The following is a 25810-nucleotide window of genomic DNA, read 5'->3' as shown; positions in this document are numbered from 1 at the left end:
TTTCAATTATTTCTTCGGCGTCATCCAAGCTCTTGTTCATAAGTGCCCCTCCAGCAGCTGAATCAAGGGACACCTTTGTATGATAATTGATGTCATTATAAAATGTATGTAACACTAACCACTTCTCCAAACCATGGTGTGGGCATTGTCTGAGCATACTATTATATCTATCCCAAGCTTCAAATAAAGATTCTGAGTCATCTTATTTGAAACTTGCAATAAGATTCCTCATATGAGCCATTTTACTTGGTGGATAGAATTTGTCAAGAAATTGTTGCTCACATTGCTCCCATGTGGTGATGCTATTTAGACCCAAAGAGTTTAACCATTGATTAGCTCTATCTCTCAAAGAAAACTCAAATAATAATAAGTGCACTCCCTCAGAAGGAACACCATTCATTTTCATTGTGTCGCATATCTCATAGAAGACCTCCAAGTGTTGATTTGGGTCCTCATGCGGTCATCCACCAAACTGATTTTACTGCACCATAGATATAATTGCAGGTTTGATCTCAAAATTGTTTGCTTCAACTGAAGGTCTTGAAATACTAGATCAAAAACCCCTAGCGTAAAGTGCTGCATAATCCTTTAGTGGTCTATTAGCCATGATAGAATGTTCTTGTTCTTCTAAATGTCTTTGCAGAATATTTCTTCTATGAAATATTCTGTCTATCTCAAGGTCTAGAGGAAGAAGTTCTCTTGCAAAGTTAGATCTTCGCATATACAAGAACAAGATTGCAAAATGATAGTTGTTCAAAAGAAAGAAGAAAGAAGAAAGAAACTGAATTAAAGATAAGAAAAATAGAGAAAAATTAGATTAAAATGTTAGAAAATTAAAAGTGCGGAATTAGAATTGCAACAAGCAAGAAGTAGAAAAGAATACAAGAACAAGTTATGAAAACAGAATTCTAAAAATTAGATTCAACTATGCGAATAAAAAGAAAAGAAAAGTTATGTTTAGTCTAACTCAATTGATAATCCCTAATGTTATAGCACAGTCCCCGGCAACGGCGCTAAAAACTTGTTAACTCTCCGCAAGTGTACGGAAATGTCGTAAGTAATAATAAAATATATCGTATCCACAAGGACTAGAATAACCACTAAAGATGCCTCAACGCGAATTAGCTAAACAACTAATCAATTGGTTCACAAAAGCAAAGTGTAACTATGAAAGGTAAGGATAGATATAAAAGAATAAGTAACAAGAATAAGGGCAATGATAAGGGATGTTCTAGGAGTTTTGGTTTCTTTGTAAGGTTATTCAATATAAATGATCTATCAAATCTTATTCCTCAATTGCCCATCATTTGTAGAAGGTTGTTGGTTCTCTTTTACAATAGACAATCGGCCTAGAACTCAAATCTATACCCAAATGTGATCAATTAGGTATGAATCTATGTTGTCCTTACATGAGCTTGTTCCTGTCACGAACGTCCCTCAGATAATCAACATAGCAATTCACAATTCATCAACCGCATAAAGATACAAAGATTAATGTATACTATCTATCATACCCCCTTGAATAACCCTATTTCACCTTCAAGATCATCACTCAAATGTCCTTATACGGGCATGTCTGTCACGTACGTCCCTCGGAAAATCGAATGAGGAATTACCTCTACAAGATCCACAAGATATCCAAATATTCAATCAAGCATGGTAATTAAACCCTAATTACAACAATCCACATAAGAAAGAATGGATACAAACAGGGCAAAATCATAGAAATAGAAATTGGCACATCCACAAGAGTTTTACATCAAATCAACCTTACAATTACTCCCTCCATCCTAGAACAAAGAAATCTACTCCATAAAATGGGGAAAGAAATCCAAAGAGAGGAAGATTACAAGCATTCTTGATCCTAAATCCAAGAAGAGGAAGAAAGAAAGCTTATCTATGATGAAGAAGAACCGTCTCCGGATCCAATCCACAATCTTGGAGTCGAAGTGTTGAAGATCCGCCCTTGAATTGCCGGAAAATCCCTCCAAGATGGTGGAGGAACACCCAAATCTTGATTCCCCCAAAATGGGAGAAGATCCCCCTTGAATTCATGAAGGAAGCCTTATATAGAGGGGAGGTTTGGACGCCACACGGCCCCGAGGCATGGTCGTGTGAGGTTCACACGGACAAGGCCACTCCCTTCTCTGCCTACCTTACACGGACGTGTGTGATACACGGCCGTGACATGGTTCTTCCACAACTCTCCTTTGATGGTCGTGTAAATCTACACGGCCTGCGCTGCCTCTGCCTCTGGAAACCTTACACGGTCGTGTGGTGCACACGGTCGTGTGGTGCACACGGTCGTGTGGTGCACACGGTCGTGTGGTGCACACGGCCAGGGCCTTTTTGGTCTCTGGAAACCTTGCACGGCCGTGTGGTGTACACGACCAACGCTTTCTTAGTCTCTGGATACCTTGCATGGTCGTGTGGTGTACACGGTCTAGCTCCTTTTGGCTTTAGATCTTGGCACGACCATGTGAGGTTCACACGGCCGAGGCCACTTCCTTTTCTGCTGCAACCACACGACCAAGGATCTCCACACGACGTAGGCAACCCCCCATGGCAGGGTCGTGTGATGTTCAAGTACAACGCCTTCCTCCCTCACTTGGCTTGTAGATTTGGCCTTGAACATGAATCCTTCACCAAATTCGACTCCTGTGTACAGAAAATGCACAAAAGCAGATCTCCGAACAAAAAAAATAAATATGCTAAAAGGAAAGCTGGAAGTACAAAAATGCATAGATAAAGCATGCTCAAAGTATGTGAATGTGCATCAAAACATGCATAAAAGTGTATATAATCTACACACATCACCTCATTGGACTCAACTGCTTGGTTGCTAGACACCTCGCCAAAAGGGTTGGTCGGCTTTTGCTCGCACTCGTCTAACAACAATTATTATTGTCGAAGCAAGTCGTCCTCCTACAATTGAAGATGCTTGAAAGCTATAGACGGGAAGAAAGCATCCATTGCAAGAAATAAGAGAGACTTTAGTTAGTGCCAACCTAATGGACTGGCTGATAAGTCTTACCAAAAGAGAACAGAAGCTTTGCTTGAACAAGACTTAATCTGAATAAATAGATAAGCCCTCTTGTAACAACTTGGAGCCTTGAATTATGCACCACCCAGTTTCTTTATGTAGTAGAGGAAGGTTGGGTGAACGTTAAAATTTCTAAGGTCGGGGAGTGGGGGAAGGTCAAACCGCCATACGATCAACTAAGAAATAGGGTCGAGTAGTTCAAGAAAAAAGAAGTAAGTTTTTCATCCTTTATTGGAAGAAGGCATGTCCTTGAAGAACACTGCCTTAAGCCATGATTGAAACAAAAAAAAAAACCCTGACTTCGACTTCTTGGGGTATAAAAACAAGTGAAAGTTATGAGGAGTCGGTGGAATGTCATACAGACGAAACAGAATGAGCATCCCACAGATGCTGGGGAATGCATTCGGCACAAGCTGTGAGAGAGGGATATTGAAGTAAAGGCTTATTTCAAAGAGAAAGCGAGGGATCAGAAAATGCAAACCCGCTTTCATTTGATTTTTAAAGAAGTTAACACAGCCTAAAGGAGGGCGATGAGAGTAATCCTAGGGGGTTGGAAGGCGAATATGGTAGTTGGTGGGGATTTCGTATTACAAACGAATTGTTTGTCGATTGGTGTTATCGAAATCAGAATTGGTGAAAGTGTACTAGGGAGCAAAAGATTCTTAGGCCATGAGAGATTGTAAAGGAAACAAAGAAGGAATAGAGGAAGAACTTACTTATTCAAATCAAGAGGAAGACGAATTGGTCGAAGGAAATTGCTGGAGAGAGGGTCGAAGAAGATGAAGCGCAAAGTGACTTGTCTCTGCACCACTTAGGGTTTTTAAACATACGCCACGAGATAAGGTCATGCTTTAGCTGTCCGATTAAAACAACATGTTCATTGATAATCATTGATTTGCCAAGGGAGGAGTGTTGTTGGTTTATACGAAAAGGTGTGCATTAGCTATCGCTTAAAAGAATGTGTTAGTGGGGCATATGACACTTACCCATAAATAGACATTTATAGTGGATAAGATAGTCAAATCATTACAATGAAAAATACTTTCCTGTGTATTAATGGTACACTACTAGGTGTATCAATCTTCTAATATGCATTTTTTCAAAAAATATAGTCAAGTACAACACTAAAGCTCGAACGAGATCCTGATTGGACAATTGGATTAAAGGACTATCCACCCGGTCGGACCAATAAAGGAGACGATCAGGAAAATACAATACTTGGGTCCAGTTAGTCGGCTACCAAGCCTCCTTCGATTAGACTTGAAGGGGAGCCTAGTGATATGGGCTATTATGCATGGATCCAAGTATAACGTGAGGATCGAAAGCGCTAGGGGGGAGGAGGGGTGAATAGTGCTCGTGGCGAATTCGTTTCTTTTCGGAAAACACAAAGTCAATACGCAGCGAAAATAAAGAAAGAATCAAAAGCAATGCTAACACTATTTATTTTACTTTATTCAAAGCCTGTGGCGACTCCTACTCTAAGGCTCACACTCGTTGAGTGTTTATTTTGGACAATCACTATCAATTCACAGAATTTACAAGTACAAAGATTAACTGCAGTAATGAAAATTATACCATCAACTAAGAATAGAAATTTTGAAGCTTCTGATCATCGGAGTCGAGTTACGGCTTTGTCGGATCATGCTTTGAGCAGCACACGAAAGAATGATTACAATTTCAAGTTCTGTACAAAGCTGCTACTCGAACCAGCCTTAAGTAGGTCGTTGAGGGCGCGTCTAACCCGCTGAGTCAGCCGTATTGATAAGCTCTGCAATGCTCGTTGTTTATCCGCCTAAGGGCGCCTCCAACCTCTATGGAGGGGGCCTCCAAGCTCCATGGAGGCCACCCTCACACCTTGCTGCGAGGCTGCTTCCGCCAAGGTACCTGAGGCGCCTCCAAGCTCCATGGAGGGTGCCTCGAGTACTATTCATCTGAGGCAAAAGTGTTTAATTCGCTTCCTACAAAATATATTAGTCCAAGAAACCAACCATACCTTACAAAACCAAGTTAGCACAATAAAGACATAAATAAAGTATTTGACAATCTTCGGACTGTCCGATTCTGAGTTTGAATTTCCCTCCGAAAATCTTAGGTCGAACCAACGTCTACTGTTTCCTCACCGGGGAACGCGTCCTCACCTACTCCACTCAAGAGAGTTTACCTGTTGCAAGTCCAGTCCTCCAGACCAACTGGACTTTTGCTCAGCGCCCAAAACTTCCGGTCTTCATGCTGGATGTCCGCTCCACGACCCGTCCAGTCTTCCACCCGGTTTGTGATACCAGGATTTCAACTTAAGGTTACCACCCCCTAGGATTTTGCCCGAAGCTCTCGACCTGCCAAGACTTTCCACCTAGGGTTACCACCCCTAGGACCTAGGGTTACCAACCCCTGGGGTTTTCCACCTGTCTAACCACAGCTGGGACTTTTCCTCACCTAGGGTTATCACCTCCTAGGACATAGAGTTACCACCCCCTAGGACATAGAGTTACCACCCCCTAGAGTTTTCCACTTGCCTAACCGCAGCTAAGACTTTTGCCTAAGTACACTTAGGACTTTCCTGCAATCTCATTTAAACTCATCAGATAACAAGACAACTTAACTTTGGACCCTTTGGCATAATCAAAACACAGGTTCGATCGTCGGATGCTTCCCGCACTAACAATCTCCTCCTTTTTTATTATGGCAACACAGTTCAAGTTAAGTAAAACATAACAATAAATAAAGAAATTTAAACATAAGTATCATGAGCATGAATGTGCTAATTTAAAAAAAAAAATCTTATTCTCTTCCTTTCATTATGTTTAAATTCTTAACTTATTTAAATTCTTAACTTTGACTTTTCTCTCCCCCTTTGACATAAATAAAAAATAATACTAAGTAGAGAGAAGTTTAAAAAAAAACTCATTCTTTATAGCTTTAGGCTCCCTCTAAAGGGTAGCATTTAGCGAAATTTAGCGAAATTTAGCTTTAAAAATAATTTCTTAAAATTGCTTAGCTAAATTAGAAATTCTTAAAAAAATTAGATAACCTTAAGTTTTGAAACTGTCATAGCTTTTTGAAAAAACTTTAGCTAGATTTTTTGCTTTGAAAATACTTAGATTTTAACAAAGGCTTAGCTAAACTTTGAAAATAATTGTTTGGTCAAGTTCTTAGCTTTCAAAAGAAGTTGATTAAAAACTTAGTTTTCAAAAGACTTTGATAAATTTAGTACTTAGCTTTAAGAATTAAGGTTTTTAAAAAAAAACTTAGTTAGAAGTACTTAACTTAAAAAGAAGCTTAAAAATTTGTTAAAAATTTAGTTAAGTGCTTAGCCCTTTTAAAAAAAAAAATCATAAAAGCTTAGCTTTTACAAAGATTTTGATAAAACAAATTTAGCTTTAAAAATATTTTGATAAAAACTTAACTTTAAAAATATTCAAAAATACTTTAGCAAATACTTAGTTTTTTTTCAAAAAAATGAACTTCCTTTTTCAGAAATATTTTGAACTTTTGAAAAGTTTAACTTTGAAAAGCAATGTCTCTAACAAAATAAAAATTAATTTCTTTGCATTCCCCCTTAATTAATGTTAAAAAAAAATATTTGAAAGTCCTAGAGTCCAAGCATGTAAAAAAAACATAAGGGTTATTATTTATTTTCCTAAGTTTCATCTCACTCATTCTAGGTTATCAAACATGTTTAGCTTATGAGTGTGTGTGAGATGGAGTTAACTTTATTTTAATTTTATCAATATTTAAAAATATTGAAATTGTGATCTAAAAATAAGTTTGAATTTTAAATTTTAAAATATGAGTAAACATTTAAAATATTGAAGATATATTAAAAATCAATTAAGTTTGAAAATTAATTAGCTTTTTAAGGTTAATTATGATTTGAAAATAATTAAAATTTTAAAAAAAATAATATTTTAAAATTAAGATTAACATTATGAATTAATTTAACTTAATTGAATTAATTAATTTGAATTTGGTTAACTGTTTTAAATTTTAAATCTAGATTCATCTCACTCTTTTTTCTAAATTATCAATCAGGGAACCTTAAGGATTTTGTGAGATAGTTAATGTTATCTTCAATTTAGATTACAATCTAAGGATTAATTTACAATTGAGTTAGACTCAGGTTTTACAATCAGTCAATTAAATATTCATTTCATTGATTGGCTTCCAGGTTGTGGTGAGATACTAGGCCTTCTTGGGTATGGGATCATCCACCATTTCTAGATAAAGCCTTTCAAAGAAATTTGATATTTAATTTTCTTTTTGAAACCCCTAAGTCTAACTAATCAAGTGTAAATCACACCTAGGTCCTTATCTATTCTAGTCTAAGCATGCATAATTAAAAGCAGTAAATCAAACATCATATAATTCTATTTTATGATAAAAGTGGTCTTTTTATTGGCTCCTCCTGGAGCATAGCCTCGATAAGGTCTATCAAGGTAATGACTAAGTCCAACTTGATTAATCATGTTCGACTTGGGGACCCATGCTTGGACTAATTTTCTATTTGATCGATTTACTAATGACAAATAAGATCTGAATTTGTGTTTAGGCTTAAATCCAAGTTCGGATCTATTGTAAATGACTCTTTGTTTTCCAAGAACTAGATCAAGATTCTTGGAACCCAAGGTAAACCGTTCCAACGTGTCCTTGAGTTCTTTAACTTGAGTTTACAAATTGGAATTTTCTTCCTCAAGTTGTTGGACTTGGGTTGAACTTCCATTTTAAACTGACTCAATCAAAGAACTTAGGTTAGTCTCCTCCTTAAGGATTGTTACCTCCTTTTGAAGTGACTTGACCCGGACATTGGATTTAGCAAATTTCTTTAATAAGTATGAAACTAAATTTTGTAAATTATCTATGTTAGTACTAGAAATTAGAGAGCTTACAGTGGGGTTAGGCCCTTAGGAGATGGATACGGATCCGTGGCTTCGCTCGGACTCAGTTTCTGATTCGCTCTCAATATCAGATCAGACTCGGACTCAATTTCGGCAACATACGCTTGTACCGGTAGAGCAAGGTAGCTTACTTGCTTGTGTTCTTCCTCGTCGGACTCTTCTGATGACTCGGACCACGTTGCCTTCAACACCTTCCTTCTTCGTTGCTTCTGGTTTGGACACTCCGGCTTGTAGTGTTCCTTTTGGTTGTAGCCGTAGCATGTAACTCCAGTCTTGACCTTCATATTCGATTGAGTCACCTTCTTCTTTTTGCACGTCTTCTGTACCAGTTTTATGATCTTGGTGGTAATTTCATCGTCTTCTGAGTCTGATTCTTCTTCATACTTGGGTTCGATTTTGTGCTTCACTTTTGGTTCTCGTGTTCTGCTTGTACCTATAATCAAAGCAATACCTTTCTCGACCGAGTGTATATTAATCTGTTCATGTAATTTAAATTCTGAAAACAATTCATCTAATTTAATTAACGACAAATCCTTATATACGTTGTAAGCATCCACCATTGATGCCCACAAGGTGTTCTTAGGAAATGCATTTAATGCATATCTGATAACATCTCGATTCTCCACCTTCTGTCCTATTACGTGGAGGTCGTTGAGGAGGTCTTGGATGTGTCCATGCAACTAACTTGCTGATTCACCATCCTACAATTTTATGTTATATAATTTATTTAGAATTAGATCTCTTTTACTTACTTTAGTATCGGAGGTCCCTTCATGCAACTCAACTAGCTTCTCCCATAAGTCTTTGGCACTTGAGAACGAACCAACTCGGTACAGCTCCTCTTTTGTTAGACCACATTGAAGAGTACATGTTGCTTTGGCATTGATCTCGACCTTCTTTATTAGACTTGCATCCCAATTCTCGCATGATACTGGTTTTCCTGTGCCGCCGAGTGGGAGTGAGATGTCGGTTTTGATGATCATCCACATCTCGAATTGGATTTGGAGGTAGGACTCCATTCGACCCTTCTAGTAGCCAAAGCCTTAGCCGGAGAAGAGCAGCAGGGCGGGCTATGCTGTAGCTTTCTTGTTGGGCCATTGTAGCAAAAAAAATCTCGCACACAAAAACAAGAAACTTTGTTCCAAGACTTGGTCTTGGATTAGTAGTGCGGGATTAAGAAATTAATATGCAAACTCGAGTGGTGTTGCACCAACTTCGAGGAAAAGCTCGATTGTGATAAAACCAAATCGGAATGCGGCAATTTTAACGATTCCGATCGACTCCAAAAAATTGAAAATTACCATGAAAAATTGCTTGAATGATGGTTTCACCAATTCGAAGCGACCCCGCTCTGATACCAATTGTATGATCGAAAGCGCTAGAGGGGGTGAATAGCGCTCGTAGATAATTCATTTCCTTTCGGAAAACACAAAATTAATACGCAGCGGAAATAAAGAAAGAACTAAAAGCATTGCTAACACTGTTTCTTTTACTTGGTTCGAAGCCTATGGCAACTCCTACTCCAAGGTCCACACTCGTTGAGTGTTTACTTTGGGCAATCACTATCAATTCGCATAATTTACAAGTACAAAGATTAACTGTAGTAATGAAAATTATACTGACAACTAAGAATAGAAATTTTGAAGCTTCTGGTCGTTGGAGTCGAGTTACAGCTTTGTCGGATCGTTCTTTAAGCAGCACACGGAAGAAGGATTGCAATTTCAAGTTCTATACAAAGCTGCTGCTCAAACCAACCTTAAGTAGGCCATTGAGGGCCCCTCCAACCACATGGAGGGTGCCTCTAACCTGCCGAGTCAGGCGCGTTGATAAGCTCCGCAACGCTCGCTGTTTATCTGCCTGAGGGCACCTCCAACCTCCATGGAGGGCGCCTCCAAGCTCCATGGAGGGCACCCTCCATCCAGCGTCCAGGGCGCCTCCAAGCTCCATGGAGGGTGCCCTCGGGCCTTGCTGCGAAGCTGCTTCCGCCAAGGCGCCTCCAAGCTCCATGGAGGGCGCCTCGGGTACTGTTCATCCGAGGTAAAAGTGTCCAATTCACTTTCTGTAAAATATGTTAGTCCAAGAAACTAATCATACCCTGCAAAACCAAGTTAGCATAATAAAGATATAAATAAAGTATTTGACAGTCTTCAGACTGTCCGATTCTGAGTTTGAATTTCCCTCCAAAAACTCTAGGTCGAATCAACGCCTACTGTTCCCTCACCTGGGAATGCGTCCTCACCTACTCCACTCAGGAGAATTTACCTGTTGCCAGTCCGGTCCTCCAAACCAACTAGACATTTGCTCAGCGTCCAAAGCTTCCGGTCTTCATGTTGGACGTCTGCTCCACTACCTGTCCAGTCTTCCACTCGGTTCGTGACACCAGGATTTCAACCTAAGGTTATCACCCCCTAGGATTTTGCTCGAAGCTCTCGACCCGCTAAGACTTTCCGCTTAAGGTTACCACCCCCTAGGACCTAGGGTTACCAACCCCTAGGGTTTTCCACTTGCCTAACCGCAGCTAAGACTTTTCCTCACCTAGGGTTACCACCCCCTAGGACCTAGGGTTACCAACTCCTAGGGTTTTCCACCTGCCTAACCGCAGCTAAAACTTTTCCTCACCTAGGGTTACCACCCCCTAGGACCTAGGGTTACCAACCCCTAGGGTTTTCCACCTATCTAACCGCAGCTAGGACTTTTCTTCACCTAGGGTTACCACCCCCTAGGACCTAGGGTTACTGCCCCTAGGGGTTTTCCACATGCCTAACCGCAACTAGGACTTTTGCCTAAGTACACTTAGGACTTTCCTGCAATCTCATTCAAACTCATCATATAACAAGACAACTTAATGTTGGACCCTTTGACATAATCAAAACACAGGTTCGATCATCGGATGCTTCCTGCACCAACATGACGTGGTAGTTAAAGTTAGGGCGATGGGGCAATCAAAGTTAAGATGAGGTGGCGGTCGAAGTCAAGGGGAGGTGGCAGTCAAAGGATTACACTCAACAGGGCCCGACTCATAACCCAACGCTAAGGGTCCCATTATAAGGACGATAGGCCCTAGGGTCGGCCGAGCCTGAGGGACATAGTGTGTCTCTCTTATGCTAGGATACTTAGCATATAATTGATTGTTCCCGTGTCGCTCGGGTTTAATAAAGGATCGGTTTGTCACAAGGACGTCTAGGAATATATTCATCTAGGTCTTAGTGATCCAGCTTTTCATTCTCAGAGTGCAACCTAACATACAACCGGTCAAATATATGTGCTTTCACTATTCATTCTCTCGTCCTTTGTACATAGGCGATCGGGTATACAACTGACTAGAGTGATAAGGCTTAATATCCTTATTCGTCGAGCAAATATATAAGGTAAATCTCAGAAGAAACCTAATTGGATTCCTAGAGCTCAAATATCACTTCAGGGACAAGCCTCCCAATACAAGGATGATTGGCTGAAAGAATCGGTCAAGCCTCTCGGGGCTCAGTTTCCCATTCTTCAGAAATAAGTATCCCTGTATATGGTCGGTCGGTTATAAGAACCATCCATATTTAGGGGACTTGGTTTTCCATTACTTCATAATCAGGTCTCCTGCATCACACAACATATATCAGGGTAGCCCTTAAAGCTGAACACCCTACCATACTCAGTACTTTGTTTTTATATGTACACTCGGTTAGCTGAATATCCGGTTGAAATATCTCCAAGTTTCATATTATCCGAGAATCACAACAATCTATCAGAGAATAATAATCGATTGTCAAAGAATATTCATTTCTTATTATATGGACATTCAAAAGCGAAGCTGACTATATTTTTCATTAACCCACTAGTATATTTCTTCGACCACTTTATTAATGATGTTAGTTATAAAACGGATGCACATGATATGATAATAAAAGATTACTCGGACTATACGCCTCATATTCTTTTACTTGATAATTTTTAACAGCTGACGTTCTTGAGTATGGATTATTGGAGATGGTATATAAACGGATTTTTTCGGACGCTCTCTAAGTATGGATTTTCACTCCCATTCATAACTCCTACTTCAATCTAAAATCTTCTTGCAGTTAATCTGTCATCTATTCAGCACGCCATTTCTCCTACTTTCAGGATGAATAAAATACCTGTTGCATTGGATGAGGTGGAATCGTATGCTGTCCAAGTCCATTTATCTGTCCAAAATCCTTTTAGTAATCGTCCGAATACCGGAGCTGTATATGGCCTCGTCTTCTTTCTTTTCTGCTTCGATACGCGACGGTGCGACCGAGAAGGTGGTGCAGCGAAAAAGGAGCAGCCATGGCGACTCAAGATCCCGACAAGCTTATGGCCAAGGCCGACAAATTGTAATCGCTTTTCCTCTTCTTCGTCATCTCTTCTCTTCCTTCGGATCTCTCTCGCTTTCTTCACTTGCCCTTTTCCCGTTGTCGTAGCGATTTCATTTTGTTTGGTTCCTCGACATTGATTCTTCTGTGCTTGTAAACCGTTATTGTGTGGTAGACGAAATTGCCTTCTTGGATCCATATCAGGGTAGTTGTCTCTTTGTCGGGCATTTTTGTTTTAGTTGACTTTTCGTAGATTTTGTGGATGGGTATTATTAGTAGTCATCGATATTGATGCATTTCAGATGAATAATGGGCTGTGTTTTAACAAATTCAAAATTTGGATGTGCTAGTATAATACCATCGTCTTCCAGTTGTTCCTCATAATATAATATAAAAGATATAGCTGGAAAAGTCAAGGATTTTTTTGTTCTGTTCAGTGTAGATCAGATGGATGGAGCCATTTGATTAAGACTGGAATGAGAATTTATTGGTTCAAAGTTGTAAATTTGTGACCATATAAATAGAATGCATCATGAATGTGCTTAGCAGGTATACGCTCCTACTCTGAAGTTAGTCTTGGATATTGGAGGTTGAAGTTGAGGAGCTGGAAATGCAATTACCTCAGATGTTCTACTTGGTGTAAGTGTTTTACTTGCAGTTGTTCTTGCTTTGGAGTCTTACCTCGCAGAATTTCTTATCTTGAATGAGTTTTCCCATACAGATAATCTTACCTCATAAGGTCTTATCTTAGACAGAGAATCTTACATCACAATATCTCACCTTGGAGAGGGTTTTAACTCAAAAGGTTCTATCTTAGAGAGAAAGAGGGTTGTCCAAAACTCTGGCCTGAAAAGGAGCATCACATTTGGAGTTCTTACCTTAAAAAGTCTTACCTTAAAGAGAGATTCTGACCTAAAGTTCTTACCTTTAGGGGAGAGTTGTTCTTGGAGCTCTTACCAAATGTCTTATTGAGATGCTTTAAACTCAGCAAGAGTCGTCCTTGGAGCTTTTTACCTTGGTATGAGAGAATCTTATTTGGAGCTCTTGCATTGGAATGTCTCACCTCGGGGAGGGAGTCTTGCCTAGAGCATAATTTGCAAAGAGAGTCTTGTATTGCTTAGCCCAAAAGGTCTTATCATGGGGTCCTTACATTATATAGGGAGCCTTTCTGAGAGTTCTTACCTTCGAAGGAGAGACTACCTGGAGCTATTACTCTCAAGGAGAGAGTCGGTTTTGGAGATTTTTTCTACTATGGAAAGAGAATCTTATCAGGAGCTCTTATATCTAACTTAGAAGAACTTACCTTTGGAAAAGTCTTACATAGAACACTGATGCCAGAAGGTCTTACTGGGGGTACTTTAATTGGAAAAGAATATTACTCTTATTTGGATCTCTTCAAGAGAAGTTCTTAACTCAATTAGACCTTCTCCTTCCCTTTGCCCCTCCGTCCCTCCCTCTTCCAAGGTAGAATGGAGGGTTCATAGAGGTTAAGCAAATTTTAAGACTATCTACTTGGCTAGCATGCATGCTTGTAAGATCATGCATTGACATATGTTGAAACATTTGCCACATGGAACCTTGTATTGTTCTGGAATGCTCGAATTTTTTAGCATGTCCCATTAGTATCCTATGTGCATTTTTGTACAAGCATGACAGCCAATACAACATTCCTTTATATCTTCAAGAACAAAACTATATAAGGACGACTTTAGCTGTCTCTACTGCTGTAGTTCTTGCCCGGCTTCCAGTTAAAGTTGATTTACATACAAATTATTGTTTCAGATTTTATTAGGATAATGGCCAAGGTTCATTTCATTGCTAGACTAACATTTTGTCTTAGCCTATCCAGTGTTCATTTCAATTATGAAATTCATATACTTGTCCTTTAATAGAAACAGTCTTTTTTAAGTCCATGGTCTTCGTCAACCTTTCAACCAAAATGCTGAGCTGTCCTCTTGTGTCTTTATACAAGCTTATTTTTGAATGAGATCAATGACTAGTTTTCTTTTACTGCAGAACAAACCTCAGTTTTATAAGATGGAATGCAGATTGGAAGAATGCTACTGCATTGTATGAGCAAGATGGTTGGCTAATATTACTTTTGCCTCTTTAGCTGTAGTAACTCTTTGGCTTGCTTATTAGTTCCATTCTTTTGAAGCTGTTGGCTATAGATTCAGGAAAGAAAATGAGAAAGCAAAAGAAGCTTTTGAAAAGGCTTCCAAGGGACAAGAATTGATTTCCCCGTATCCTTGTTTGCTTTGTTATTTGCTAAAATCCATAATTTGTATTTTCTGATAAAGACGGATAGCTGTAATCCTTACAAGCTTTACAGACCTTGGGATGCTGCCAAGCATATGGAGTCTGCTGCTTCTTTAGCAAAAGAGCTTAGTCGGAGGAATGAAGTTTTTGACTTTTATAGAAAAGCATCTGAATTATTCAGAGATTGTGGACGATCACAACCTGCATCAGATGCTCTAGGAAAGGGTGCTAGGTGAGTCAACTTGGTGTGACCAATGTTGTCGGTTAAATAGAAGTTATCACATATTGGCTTTACCACAGTGCTTTGGAAGATACAAACCCTGATGAAGCTGTTCGGTTGTATATTGACGCTTGTGAAATTCTAGAGGAAGATGGGAAAGAGCAAATGGCTTTTGATTTATATCGTGCTGTGACAAGCACTTATGTTAAACTTGAAAGGTGAGGAGCTTTACATTATACATCCTGGTTAGTTATTTGAAGTTCTTGACTACAATATGTATTGACGTACGTTCACAATTAGATCCTTCCTATTTCATGTGTCAAGCTTCTCGTGCATTAAAGCATTTCCAAATTAGCAAAAGTTAGTGGTTTGGAATAGTTTGTGCACAATCTGGTTCATATCTATTATGCCATTCAAGATTTAGATTGCCATTTGAAGTATTCATTATTGATTGCTCACGTTTTTGTTAAACTTCCTAAAAGGCTAATAGGGCTACTAAGCAGTTTGCAAACTAAATTTTCATATTCTAGCAAATATTTTGTAGGTTTTACGGAAGGTTCTGTAAGACTTAACTGATGAGTGAGACAGCCATCACACTTCCATATTCTGATTATGTCCAGTTACTTCTGAGTTCCTCTCTCCATGGAGCTCAGAGCCTAAGCACATGCATGATTGCCAAACTATGGTTATCAAAGCAGTGTAATTGCATTGCCAATATGGTATTAACATTCAACACCTACTCTAGTTCATTGTTTCAAGTGACAACCATGTTATGGATGGTGGTTCTGTAGAAATTTTATTCTTGAGTTGCATGTATTGTACAAAGTTTTGTCTATTAAAAATTGATTGATGAAAGGCTGTGCTCATGACTCACCACAATGGCTAGTTCCATGTGCCATATGAACAGTTCATTCCCAAGCACATGCTTTACTTATTCTGTCATATGTTTCTCATATTGAGATTGTCTTGCTCATGTTGGGTCAGAATCATATTTCTTCGAACTTTTTCTGGTACTTAACCTACCCAACCCACTGTAACTGGGTTTGAGCTCCTGTCAACCCATTGAAGCTTGTTTAGGCAGGCGAAGTTAGTATTTAAGTCTAGTTGAGGAGTAGGTGAAATTTGCAGTTCCTGATTATTATCTTTCCCAGCTACTCATGGCTTGAGATCAAGTTTTTGGCAAAATGATAGCAAATGAACCAAATCTTAGTCAACTTCCATGTTTGGGTTCATAGTAGGGTCCAAGTGAAAACCTGAGATGGTCAACTTGTTAACATTTTTTGTTAGTGGGTCAGTAATCTACATGATGAACAACTTTTCTGATTCTTTGCTTTTGTATATGATGGAGCAGTATTTTTTTTTTAAATTAGTGGTTGCTTGTTTTGGTTCCTGAGCATGACACAAGTTGACGACAGGTGTAATCAAAGTTCAGCAGTAGAGAAGCGCAACACTCAGCACAGAAAATATCTCAAAGAATGAGACTGGTAGTAAAACCACAACTTTAATAAACAAATTCTGATACCACAAGATAAATTGATGGAGGATTTGCCCTCTTGTCTGAAATGCAGCAGTAGAGGGATTGAAAGATGCCACAGACTGACACCTCAATACTCAAAATCTTCCATTTCTTTAAACAAGATAATTCTAGGAAGAAATCTTAGAATAGGAGGTTACCTCAGACCTAAACTGACATTTTTGCTTCTTCTCTAAAAAACCCTTGCTGTCAAAACATAAATTTACTTAATGTTCAATAAATTTAAAGTTCCTAGACTTATTAATGGACTCTTTCACCTCCCTAGAACTCAATAAATGCATTAAATGGTTTACAAACCCCCATGTTGACCTTACTTGATTTCTTCACGCATTACTCAGGTTTTCCAGCAATATACTCTTCTTTAAACTTGATTTTTTTTCATCAATGACCATCTCCTTTCATCAAATGGATTGCAATGCAATTCTCAATATTATTGAACTATCATAATCCTGATAGCATAATCCCCAAAACTCAAGTAGTTAGTGTCAATTTTGTAAATTTATTGCTCAACGTCCTTTAATGTCAAGTCAGATAAGCTTGAACCAGGGATTAAATTTCATGGGAATGCAGACAAAGAGCCAAGGTATATGTGCTGCCATGAGAGGCTGTTAGACAACCCATTATAGAACAATAATATGGGCACAAGACTATATTTGAACTCATTAGCTGTGGGCTGATAAATTGATAAGTCCATAAAAGCAAAAATTTACCTAAGTGCTCAATTTGCATCTTTATGGTTTAACAATCTGCTATCTTGTTTCAATTGACTTTTTGCATGACTGGTCGATGAGACCGATCAGGGGAGAAACGCATAACGTCCGATCGATGAGATCGACCAGGGGAGAAACGGAGCACCTCTAGTCGGTGTGACCGACCAAGGCTGAAAGGCAAAGCTTGTGTGATCAGGATTCAAGATAACTATCCAAGCGGATCTTCCTTACATTGATTTATCCGGATCTTAACGTTGACCTCCACTTAGACTTGATGCTTAACCCTCAAGGATACGTGAAGGTTTTCATATTCATCGTTTTTCATATTCATCGTACCAACGTGGAACAGTCATGGTTGGGGGCACGGCGATAAATTTCACATTTGGTCTACCCACGTCTAAGTCCTGCCCCATTAAGATAATATCCTCAAGTTTGTCTTCCGCCCCTCAGGCTCAGAGTTATTAGGGTCAGGCTCAAGCCCTTGAATTTGATTGGGCATGAGGCCCTTAAGGTGTCCTGATCGGACTCGAGCCTTCGAGGTGTTCGGGTTCGAGGTCGAGAGCTCATTTTATTAGATTTGATACGATCCGATTGTAATTCCACCAGTTCACCAGCAGATAGATATATTACAGAAATTTTATCCATTTAAACTCCGACAGATCAAGGGAAGACATTGTTTCTTTAGTCAATTTATTTGCGGATGCGACTGCAGCAATCGGCTAATCGGTATAGTTATGGAGCGCCGCATGGGGTTGGCCTGCCTTGGCTTCGAGCGTCGGCTCGACCTCAGGCGACGGTGGCACGGGCGTGCAGAGGAGCTCCTCAGGGAGGTCAGGGATGCCTTGCAGGTAGAAGGTGTAGAAGATTTTGAAAGGGAAGATCAGCTGCTTTAGCTTGACCTGTCCGTAGGCGCCGGCGAAGATGCCGGAGCCACCAGTGACAGCCAAGTAAGTTTCCTCGTACGTCAGGTAGGGCCCCTGCACCGATAACTGGCCATACTCTCCGAAGTAGAAGCTGTAGATGGCCTCGTACCGGTCACCATTCTTCTCCGGCACGTGCTGGATGAGCACGCAGAGTCCCGCTGTGATTCCCAGCCGCTTCTGCAAGTCCCCCGAGTACACCTGCAACCGATCGATCGGTTTCGACATTTTCCTCTGTCACACACTAATTTCAGAATCTCCCTGCTAATTAATTTCACTTACCTTGTTGGTGAAAGGGACTAGGTCGCCGAGCGAATTGACCTCCTTCTGGCTCAGGCGAAGGTAAGCAGGGCTGTTGCGGTCGAGCTCGTTGATTTCATACACGTGCATTTCCTGAACCTTGGAAGCTGCAGGAACAAGCTCACACAATTATATTAGAAATGAAAAATAATAATACTAATAATAAAACAGAGAGACCGACTAAAGGAAAGTAGAGCGGAGCAACACCAGGTCTGATGCTGGGGTAGGAGTGGTTCAAGGGAACAGCTGATATTTGGTTTGTACAGCGGATGGACCTTAGCTGTTGCTTGTTGCTGGACAAGGGGCTTCCCCTGTGTGAGCGCGCAGGGGCGATCAGATGGAGACCGAAGAGCTTGTTGGAGGGGCGGATGGAGGGAAGATTGTTGCAGAGGGAGGGAGATCTGAGAGAAGCCATGGAGATGGAGATGAATCAGATGGAAGCGAGAGAGGTCGAACAGTGAGAATGTGAGATGAGAAGCGGGGAATTGGTGGAATCTATATAGTGCGGAAGCCGGAAGGACCTCATCCGTCGCGGTGTGGAAACGTACCGAAAGGAAAAAAAAATAATAATAATAAAAAAGCGGCGGAGGATCACCGAGGCGTCGTGTTGCACGCTAGTCGGCGGAGGATCACCGAGGCGTCGAATTCCCACGTGCTATTAAGTTTGAAGCGCGTGATCACCGTCCGAATTCTCCAAATTAAATGCTGACTAGTCTGCCGGCCAACAGCATTTATTATTATAACCTAGCCCCCAAATCCATGTGAAGCACGTGCATATTTCTTATTCAGCATGTGTGTGATTCCGAAGCGACCGACGAGTGGAAGAGAAAAGAGTACTTAATTAACCTAGGTTTACGGTCCTTCCTTTAAAATGTTATTTTGAAAGGTTGCTTTGTTTTTTAAGGAGCTCCTTTTCTCAACTGAACAAATAATAAATCTACGGCATTTTACTTACCTCGTGGATAAATTTTAAGATTTTCTTATTTTAAATATTTAATTTTCACAATATCTAAATCATGTAGTGTATTCTTGAAATATCATTCCTCTTTTTTCATACTATCAATTAATTTTATCTAAAACCGATTGATTTGAGAATTCTGAATCATTTTAAATTAAAATTAATTATTTTTAAAAAACTTTTTAATATATTTATGTCTCCATATATATCTGAATTCAATAATTTTTTTCAAGAAATAATCATAAAATTTCTCTATATTTTTACTCTATCCATTTAAAAATTATTATTCTAAATTTACATTACTGATTTCAAATCTAAGGACATAAATATATTAAGGAGACTTCTAGAAGTATAATAATTTTAATTGAAGTAATTCAGAATTCTCTAAATCTATCAATCAATTTCAAGTGAAACTGAATGATATATCTATATCATTTGAAAATTTAAACGTTTAATATTTTTTAAATCAGGAAAGTTTTAAGATATTATTGATGGTGTTGATTAGTAAGTATTATTATTTTAAGTCTTATAATGAGTTTGTGAAAAATTTTATCAGTCTTTGAAGGTTTAAAAATTCATTGATCTCATTTTATGCTATCAAATTCAGATATAAGGGTATAGATATATTAAAGAGATTTCAGAAGTACATTAATTTTGGTTTAAAGAAATTTTGACTTTTTTAAGTTCATCAATCAGTTTCGGATGAAATTGATCGATAGACCTTACATCATTCAAAAATTTAAAAGATTGGTATTTTTTTAATTAAAAAATTATTAAAAATTCATTAGCGGTGTTAATTAATGAGTATCATTATCATAAATCTTATAATGAATTTGTGATAAATTTTATCAAGTCTTTGTAAATTTAAAAATTCTTTTAATTTACATTATTAAATTCAAATCCGTAGGTATAAATATATTAAAGAGACTTTTAGAATTCCATTGATTTTGATTTGAAGTGGTTTAGAGTTTTCTCAATTTATCAATTAGTTTCGTCCAAAATTAACTAATGACATAAAAGAAAAGAGCATTTCGAGAATACTATGTGATTTAGATATTATCAAAGTTAGGTACACAACATGAGAAATCTTAAAATTTACATGCACGGCTCAGCAACAATAAATCTATATCTATTATTATCATCAGGAGTTTATCTCCATTCACTTTTTCAACTGCCATTTATTCTCTTTTAGCTTTGGACCACCTATGTTTTTCATTCTAACGACTTTTCCCTGTCTTTAAATGCCTGCGACCACTATCTATGTTCATGCCACCACTATCTATGTTCCACAAAATAACTAGCAACAACTGCTTCATGGACCACCATGGTCAATGTTTGTGGTGCTCATGGGTGAGTGCCGAACACAATAGCATTGTTTGAGGGGATGATGGAGGAGCTGCTCTCATTAAAGTTTATCATTAATCATCAATGACGAATGCCTCATTGTCCCAGGACCCTGCTCCGGTAATTGCCTAAGGTGGTAAACGAATATGAAATACCAAAAAAAAAATTATTAATTGGAAAAGCATTGATTTATAAGCAATTAAGCTAGGAATGACATTAATTTTCATTAGTGTTCTACTTAGGTCCCGTTACCAATAAAGTTCAAGCAAAGTTCATTTTTATGTTCTCAAAAGGCCCTTACCTTTGCATATCAGACCAACCAATTTGACCACAAGAAGTTAAGTTAATTGGATTTCTTATGCAATTAATTTTCCAAGAGTCTATTGAATTGATCAATTTGTATTGAACTAGAAAATTTGCAAGTTGGGAAAAATCACTTCTATCTTGACCTTTTGTGTCATTTTACAATTTTGACATAAGAGACCATAAATATTAAATAATTAAAGAAGAGTATAATTTCCTATTGTTGCGATCCTCAATTGATCCCAAGCTTGGATTTTTTTTTTAGATCAAGTCAATCAAGAGAATTAATATAAATATACCACAAGTCTATTTTTTTCAGATCAAGTTATTTAAATGTTCAACCTATATTTTTAATGATAGTGCTCCAAAGACAATAAAAATGAGAAGTAACTAGAGGGTTGCTGACTTAGTTGAAACCACAAGCTTAATTGATAGACAAAGTTAATTATATAATAGGAATAATATAAACTAAAGAATTAAGCCATGTGCTAATTGTTGGAATATTTGTCCCAAGTGATTTGATATCATCATAGATTTTGATGTCCGGATAAAGAATTTAAATTAGACCTTACATTTGTGTTAGGTTGTGAGTACCCAATGGCTCAAGGTCTTTGAAGATTGAGGGTGGTGCTATGAGACACTCGAGGTATATATTGCAGGTTATTTAGAAGCATTAGAGGCAATTGTGTTGGGATGAGCGTGTGTAAGTGGAGTAAGAAGAATGACACGAGGAAAGAGTTGAGGATTATTTAATTCATTTCACGGATGAGAAATTTAGTAAAAAATTATTAGAAATGAGACATGGGAAGGGAGGTGAAAAAGCAGTGTATCTAAGGGATAAGAAGCTATTGTGATAAAAGACAACTGCTAGTCAACTGAGAGGTGAGTGAAATTGTACTCTAGCATTTATAGATCTCAATGTAGGTGGGCTTATCCAAGAGATGAGTTATATTGAATATAAAGTTGATTAAAGGAGTCCTTCAGTCAAAGGATAGCTGCGTCAACTAGACAGTCAACTCAAAAATATCGACTGATTGTCTATAATTATTCGTTGAATGATGTAGATTAGATGAGCTAATCATCACAAGAGACGAAGGAAACAATTACGATGCACTGGATTTAGTCAAATTGCCAGTCAAATAATGGACGACCAGTTCACTAGTGAACCATAGATGAAACAATCATTTAGAGAAACACAAGAAATGATCGTGAGCCACAATAATCAGTTGGATCAGTCAATTGATAGTGATAAACCAATCAACTGATAGGTGTCAATGAAAGAATTCATAGAAAAAGGCTTTAAAAAGAAGTCATAGAAGCCCTAAAATGGAATAACAATAAATTATATTTTCATGCTAAGTCTCTATTTTTATTTTCTGCCTTTTTGATAAAATCCTAGAATTCTATTTGTATGCCTCTTGTGTTATCTTTTAGAATCTTATAAAAGGTTTCTCCCCATGAGCACTTCACTAGCTAGAGAGCAGGAGATATGGAGGATTCTGAGAGTAATCCACCTAAAGAATCATAGGTCATGGACTAAGAGATTGGGAGTTTCTAAACCACATAGATCGTCTGTCTTTATAGTATATATGTGTTTGTTTATCTTTTTATTATTAATTTTGCGTTGTGACCTTACTGGGATCATAGCAAGAATAGAGCATGACCACTATTCATCCCTTTTCCTTTAGCATTCACCTCAAGATTTAGTTTCTTACACCAAGTGATATAGTTAGTTTCTTGAAAAGGCTTGACCATTGATTCAACAAGGAGGTGGAGTCCTGAATATCAAAAGGATGGCCAAAATGAGAATTCATCCAACAAGATTTGAATGAGAATTTTTTTCTGTGGAAATGTTGGAATTTTAGTGAAAAAAATGATAAATAACCCAGTTAGTCTTAGGCGACCAGTCCGGTCCTATAGAATTTTTTTATTGATCATCAGAATAAATCAGAAAGCACTCATAATGGACGACCTAAAAGTCCAGTATCTTTTAGTTGCGTGTCTCATTTGGAGGAAAAATTTCTACATACACCATAACTGGAGATCAAACTACCGGTGCTTGAGTAACAATTTAGATATCCTGTCGCTGTAGCATAGTCCCGAGAGCAATGTTGGAATGTTAGTAAAAAAATTATAATCTCAGTTAGTTTCATTGACTACCCTAGGATGATCGGTCCGATCCTACGGAAGTTTCGCACCGACTACTAGGGTAAATCGGGAAGCGCACACGACAGTCAGCCTAAAAGTCCAATATCCTTTGGTTGCGCCTCCTATTTAGAGGAAAATTTTCTATAAATATTTTATAGCTGGGGATCGAACCGTAAATGTTTGGATGATAATCTGAATATCGTACTGTAATATTATAGTCCCGGGATAAAGTTAAAATGTTAGTAGCAACTAGAGAAAGATACTTATCATTTCTCTTATATTCGTGTCTATAATTATACCTTCATCAGCCTAGATACATACGGAGAAACCTTTCACAAATTCCTATATCTACAAATAATGCAAAGGAAAACAAAATACCAAGTAAGAATACAAATTAAACAAATGAAAGAACTTTACAATAAATAAATCTTCCATGTTTTTCTTTTGATCTTGATGGCCTTAGATTGCTCTCTAGAAGTCATAGAAGGCAACGACACTCGCCTAAAGGACTTCCAAAAATGTTAGCCAGCTAGCATTGTTTTTCCATTTTAAAACTATTCTTTTTCTTTGGAAAATAAGAGTAAGACGCGGCAAACATAATCACATGAAACACTTTATTTTTATTTAGTTCATAGTCAATATCTATAATCCCGATTACTTATGAATGGATAATTCACTATCGATCTTTTTTTCAACAAACTATTTAGAGGCTACAAGTCAACTCTTACCAAAGATGAGGAATGGTAATAAATTTACCATTCCTTACGGTTGAAAGCATGAAGAAAAGCGATGATAAATAAATAATACCAACAAAATAAGATGGAGCAGAGTTTCATTATCAGAGTGTAACGTTAGAGTATTTGCACGAGTCGAGAGCAATAAGGCTTCTGTTGATGTCGAAGTCTCTGATTGAGCCTACTTTTATAGGCTTGGATCGGTCTACCGATCAGTTAAATCGATCTACTGATCAGCTATATTGGTGTATTGATCAGTCGGATCGATGTATCGATCAGCTTGATCGATCTATCGATCATCTTGATAACTAGATCCAGATCCGATTTAGTGGTCAACCGATCCATAGGATTAGTCTACCGATCCTGTATTCTGCCAATGCTTTTCTACCACCTCATCATCCTGATATTGATCCACGGTCATGTCAGCCTCCTAAGGTTTATCCTTGATTGTTCCTCATGCCATGTCAACGTGTCGATCCTTGTCTCCTGCCACATCAACTAGATGATTCATATCTTGTGCCATGTCAACTATTCGAGACTTATCCTTGTCCACCTCAAATGCCACGTTAGCATAGAGGGCATCTTAGCACATGGTGCTCTCTTACCTTTCGCTGGACCGAGTCTTACTATTTGGTCGCCCGGACCATTTCGTTGACTAGTTAACTCATTTGGTCGTCTGAACCTGCAAGACAAGGTTAGCATAGAATATGCAATTTAAGTAAATTCTATTTAAGATAGTCACTTAACTGTCCAATCACAACTTCAGATTTTGAGTAGGATCCATAGTTGGATCGTCGCCTAAGCTTGTCCCCATAACGAGGGCTCATCTTTACTCGTCCTTCTTTTCAAAAGAACCTCTCCAACCCATAATCATCCATCTATTGAGAAATATATTTTTCACATTCATCTGTCATACTTTATAATTATAATGAGCTACTATGGCCAAGAGTATCATAATGAATTTAAACATAGCTACTAGTGAAAAGTTTCATTATAGTCAACGTCTTACCTTTAACGATAATCTTTTGCTACTAATATTGCTTTGTAGGTAATCGTATTATCATTTATGTCAGTTTTCTTCTTGAAAACCTACATGCACCCATAGGTATGATGCTTTCAGATGGGTCTACTAAATTCCAAACTTAATTTGCGTACATAAAATCCATTTCTGACTTCATGATTGTTAGTCACTTGTCCTTTTCTGAATTTTTAGAACTTCTTCACAAGTAGGTTCCTCATCCTCAATGAGCAACACGTCATTCAATTCACTTATGAGAAATTCATATCTCTTAAGAATATTACATGTCCTTCTAGATCTACAAAGATGTTGTGGCTCCATAGGTTCAGTCGATAGCTCATCAGTATAAGTATTCGGTTGTGATTCTTGACTAGGCGTCTCTTCCATGTCTATTGGAGTCTCTTGAACTTCCTCAATTTTAACTTTACTTCCATTATTTTCCTATAAGAGAAATTATTTCTCTATATATACAGCATGCCTTAAAATTAGACCCGACCCCAGGCCGGGTCTGGCCCGGACCCGTAACCGGGTCAACGGGCTGGTTGCCTGTTGACCCGGTTCGCCGGGTCGAACCGGAACCGGCCCAACAAGTTGCCGGGCCGGTTCCGGTTCATTGGTTGTAAACCCGGCGAACCGCCGGTTAACCGGCGGGTTGAACCAGCGGTTCAGCCGTAAATTTTTTTTTTATTATTTTAAACAGCTTGAACCGCCGGTTAACCGGCGGTTCATAGCCGTTGGAACCGCCGGTTAACCGACGGTTCGTAGCCATTGGAAGGATTTTTTGGGTATTTTTTTTTCAACGGTTAGGATCATTTGACCGTTTTTTGATCAATGACTATGATTTAGTGTCCGTTACTATCAAAACTCTATAAATAGAGAGCTCATTTCATCATTTTTCACACACATCTTCTCTGCTCTTAATCTCATTTTCGTATTCTCTAATCTCTACACACTTTCGTTTTCAATTTTCAATTATAATGGAAGGAGGCCGCGGAGGTGCATCATCTCGAGCTCGGAAGGGAAAGCAAATAATGAATCCGCGGGAGGAGGACCCCAACATTCAATCCACCGATGATGAGATCAAGCATCTTCCGAATCTGAC

The 25810-nt window shown here is 38.4% G+C and overlaps 2 protein-coding genes and 1 non-coding gene across 3 annotated transcripts; 2 read left to right on the top strand and 1 right to left on the bottom strand.

Annotated features, from left to right (window-relative positions):
- The first annotated feature begins 128 nt into the window (after nt 1-128).
- LOC121974064 lies at nt 129-234 on the top strand. The gene has a single exon (XR_006109932.1). It is a non-coding gene; the product is annotated as a small nucleolar RNA R71 (small nucleolar RNA).
- A 12000-nt stretch (nt 235-12234) lies between these two features.
- On the top strand, nt 12235-14961 carry LOC121972318 (gamma-soluble NSF attachment protein-like). Its single transcript, XM_042524000.1, has 4 exons — nt 12235-12281; nt 14277-14344; nt 14475-14751; nt 14820-14961. The coding sequence occupies exons 1-4, from the start codon at nt 12235-12237 to the stop codon at nt 14959-14961; spliced, it is 534 nt and encodes a 177-aa protein (XP_042379934.1).
- A 2646-nt stretch (nt 14962-17607) lies between these two features.
- LOC121969756 (allene oxide cyclase, chloroplastic-like) lies at nt 17608-18681 on the bottom strand. Its single transcript, XM_042519993.1, has 3 exons — nt 18411-18681; nt 18186-18310; nt 17608-18104 (listed from the first exon to the last, which is right to left on the bottom strand). Exons 1-3 carry the CDS (start codon nt 18616-18618, stop codon nt 17703-17705), a joined length of 735 nt encoding a protein of 244 aa, XP_042375927.1. The 5' UTR covers nt 18619-18681; the 3' UTR covers nt 17608-17702.
- Nucleotides 18682-25810: the final 7129 nt, after the last annotated feature.

The sequence above is a fragment of the Zingiber officinale genome, chromosome 4A (genome assembly GCF_018446385.1).
Source record: "Zingiber officinale cultivar Zhangliang chromosome 4A, Zo_v1.1, whole genome shotgun sequence".
Lineage (NCBI taxonomy): Eukaryota > Viridiplantae > Streptophyta > Magnoliopsida > Zingiberales > Zingiberaceae > Zingiber > Zingiber officinale.
The sequence above is the reverse complement of the archived record's forward strand: the minus strand, read 5'-3'. Positions and strand labels throughout refer to the sequence as shown.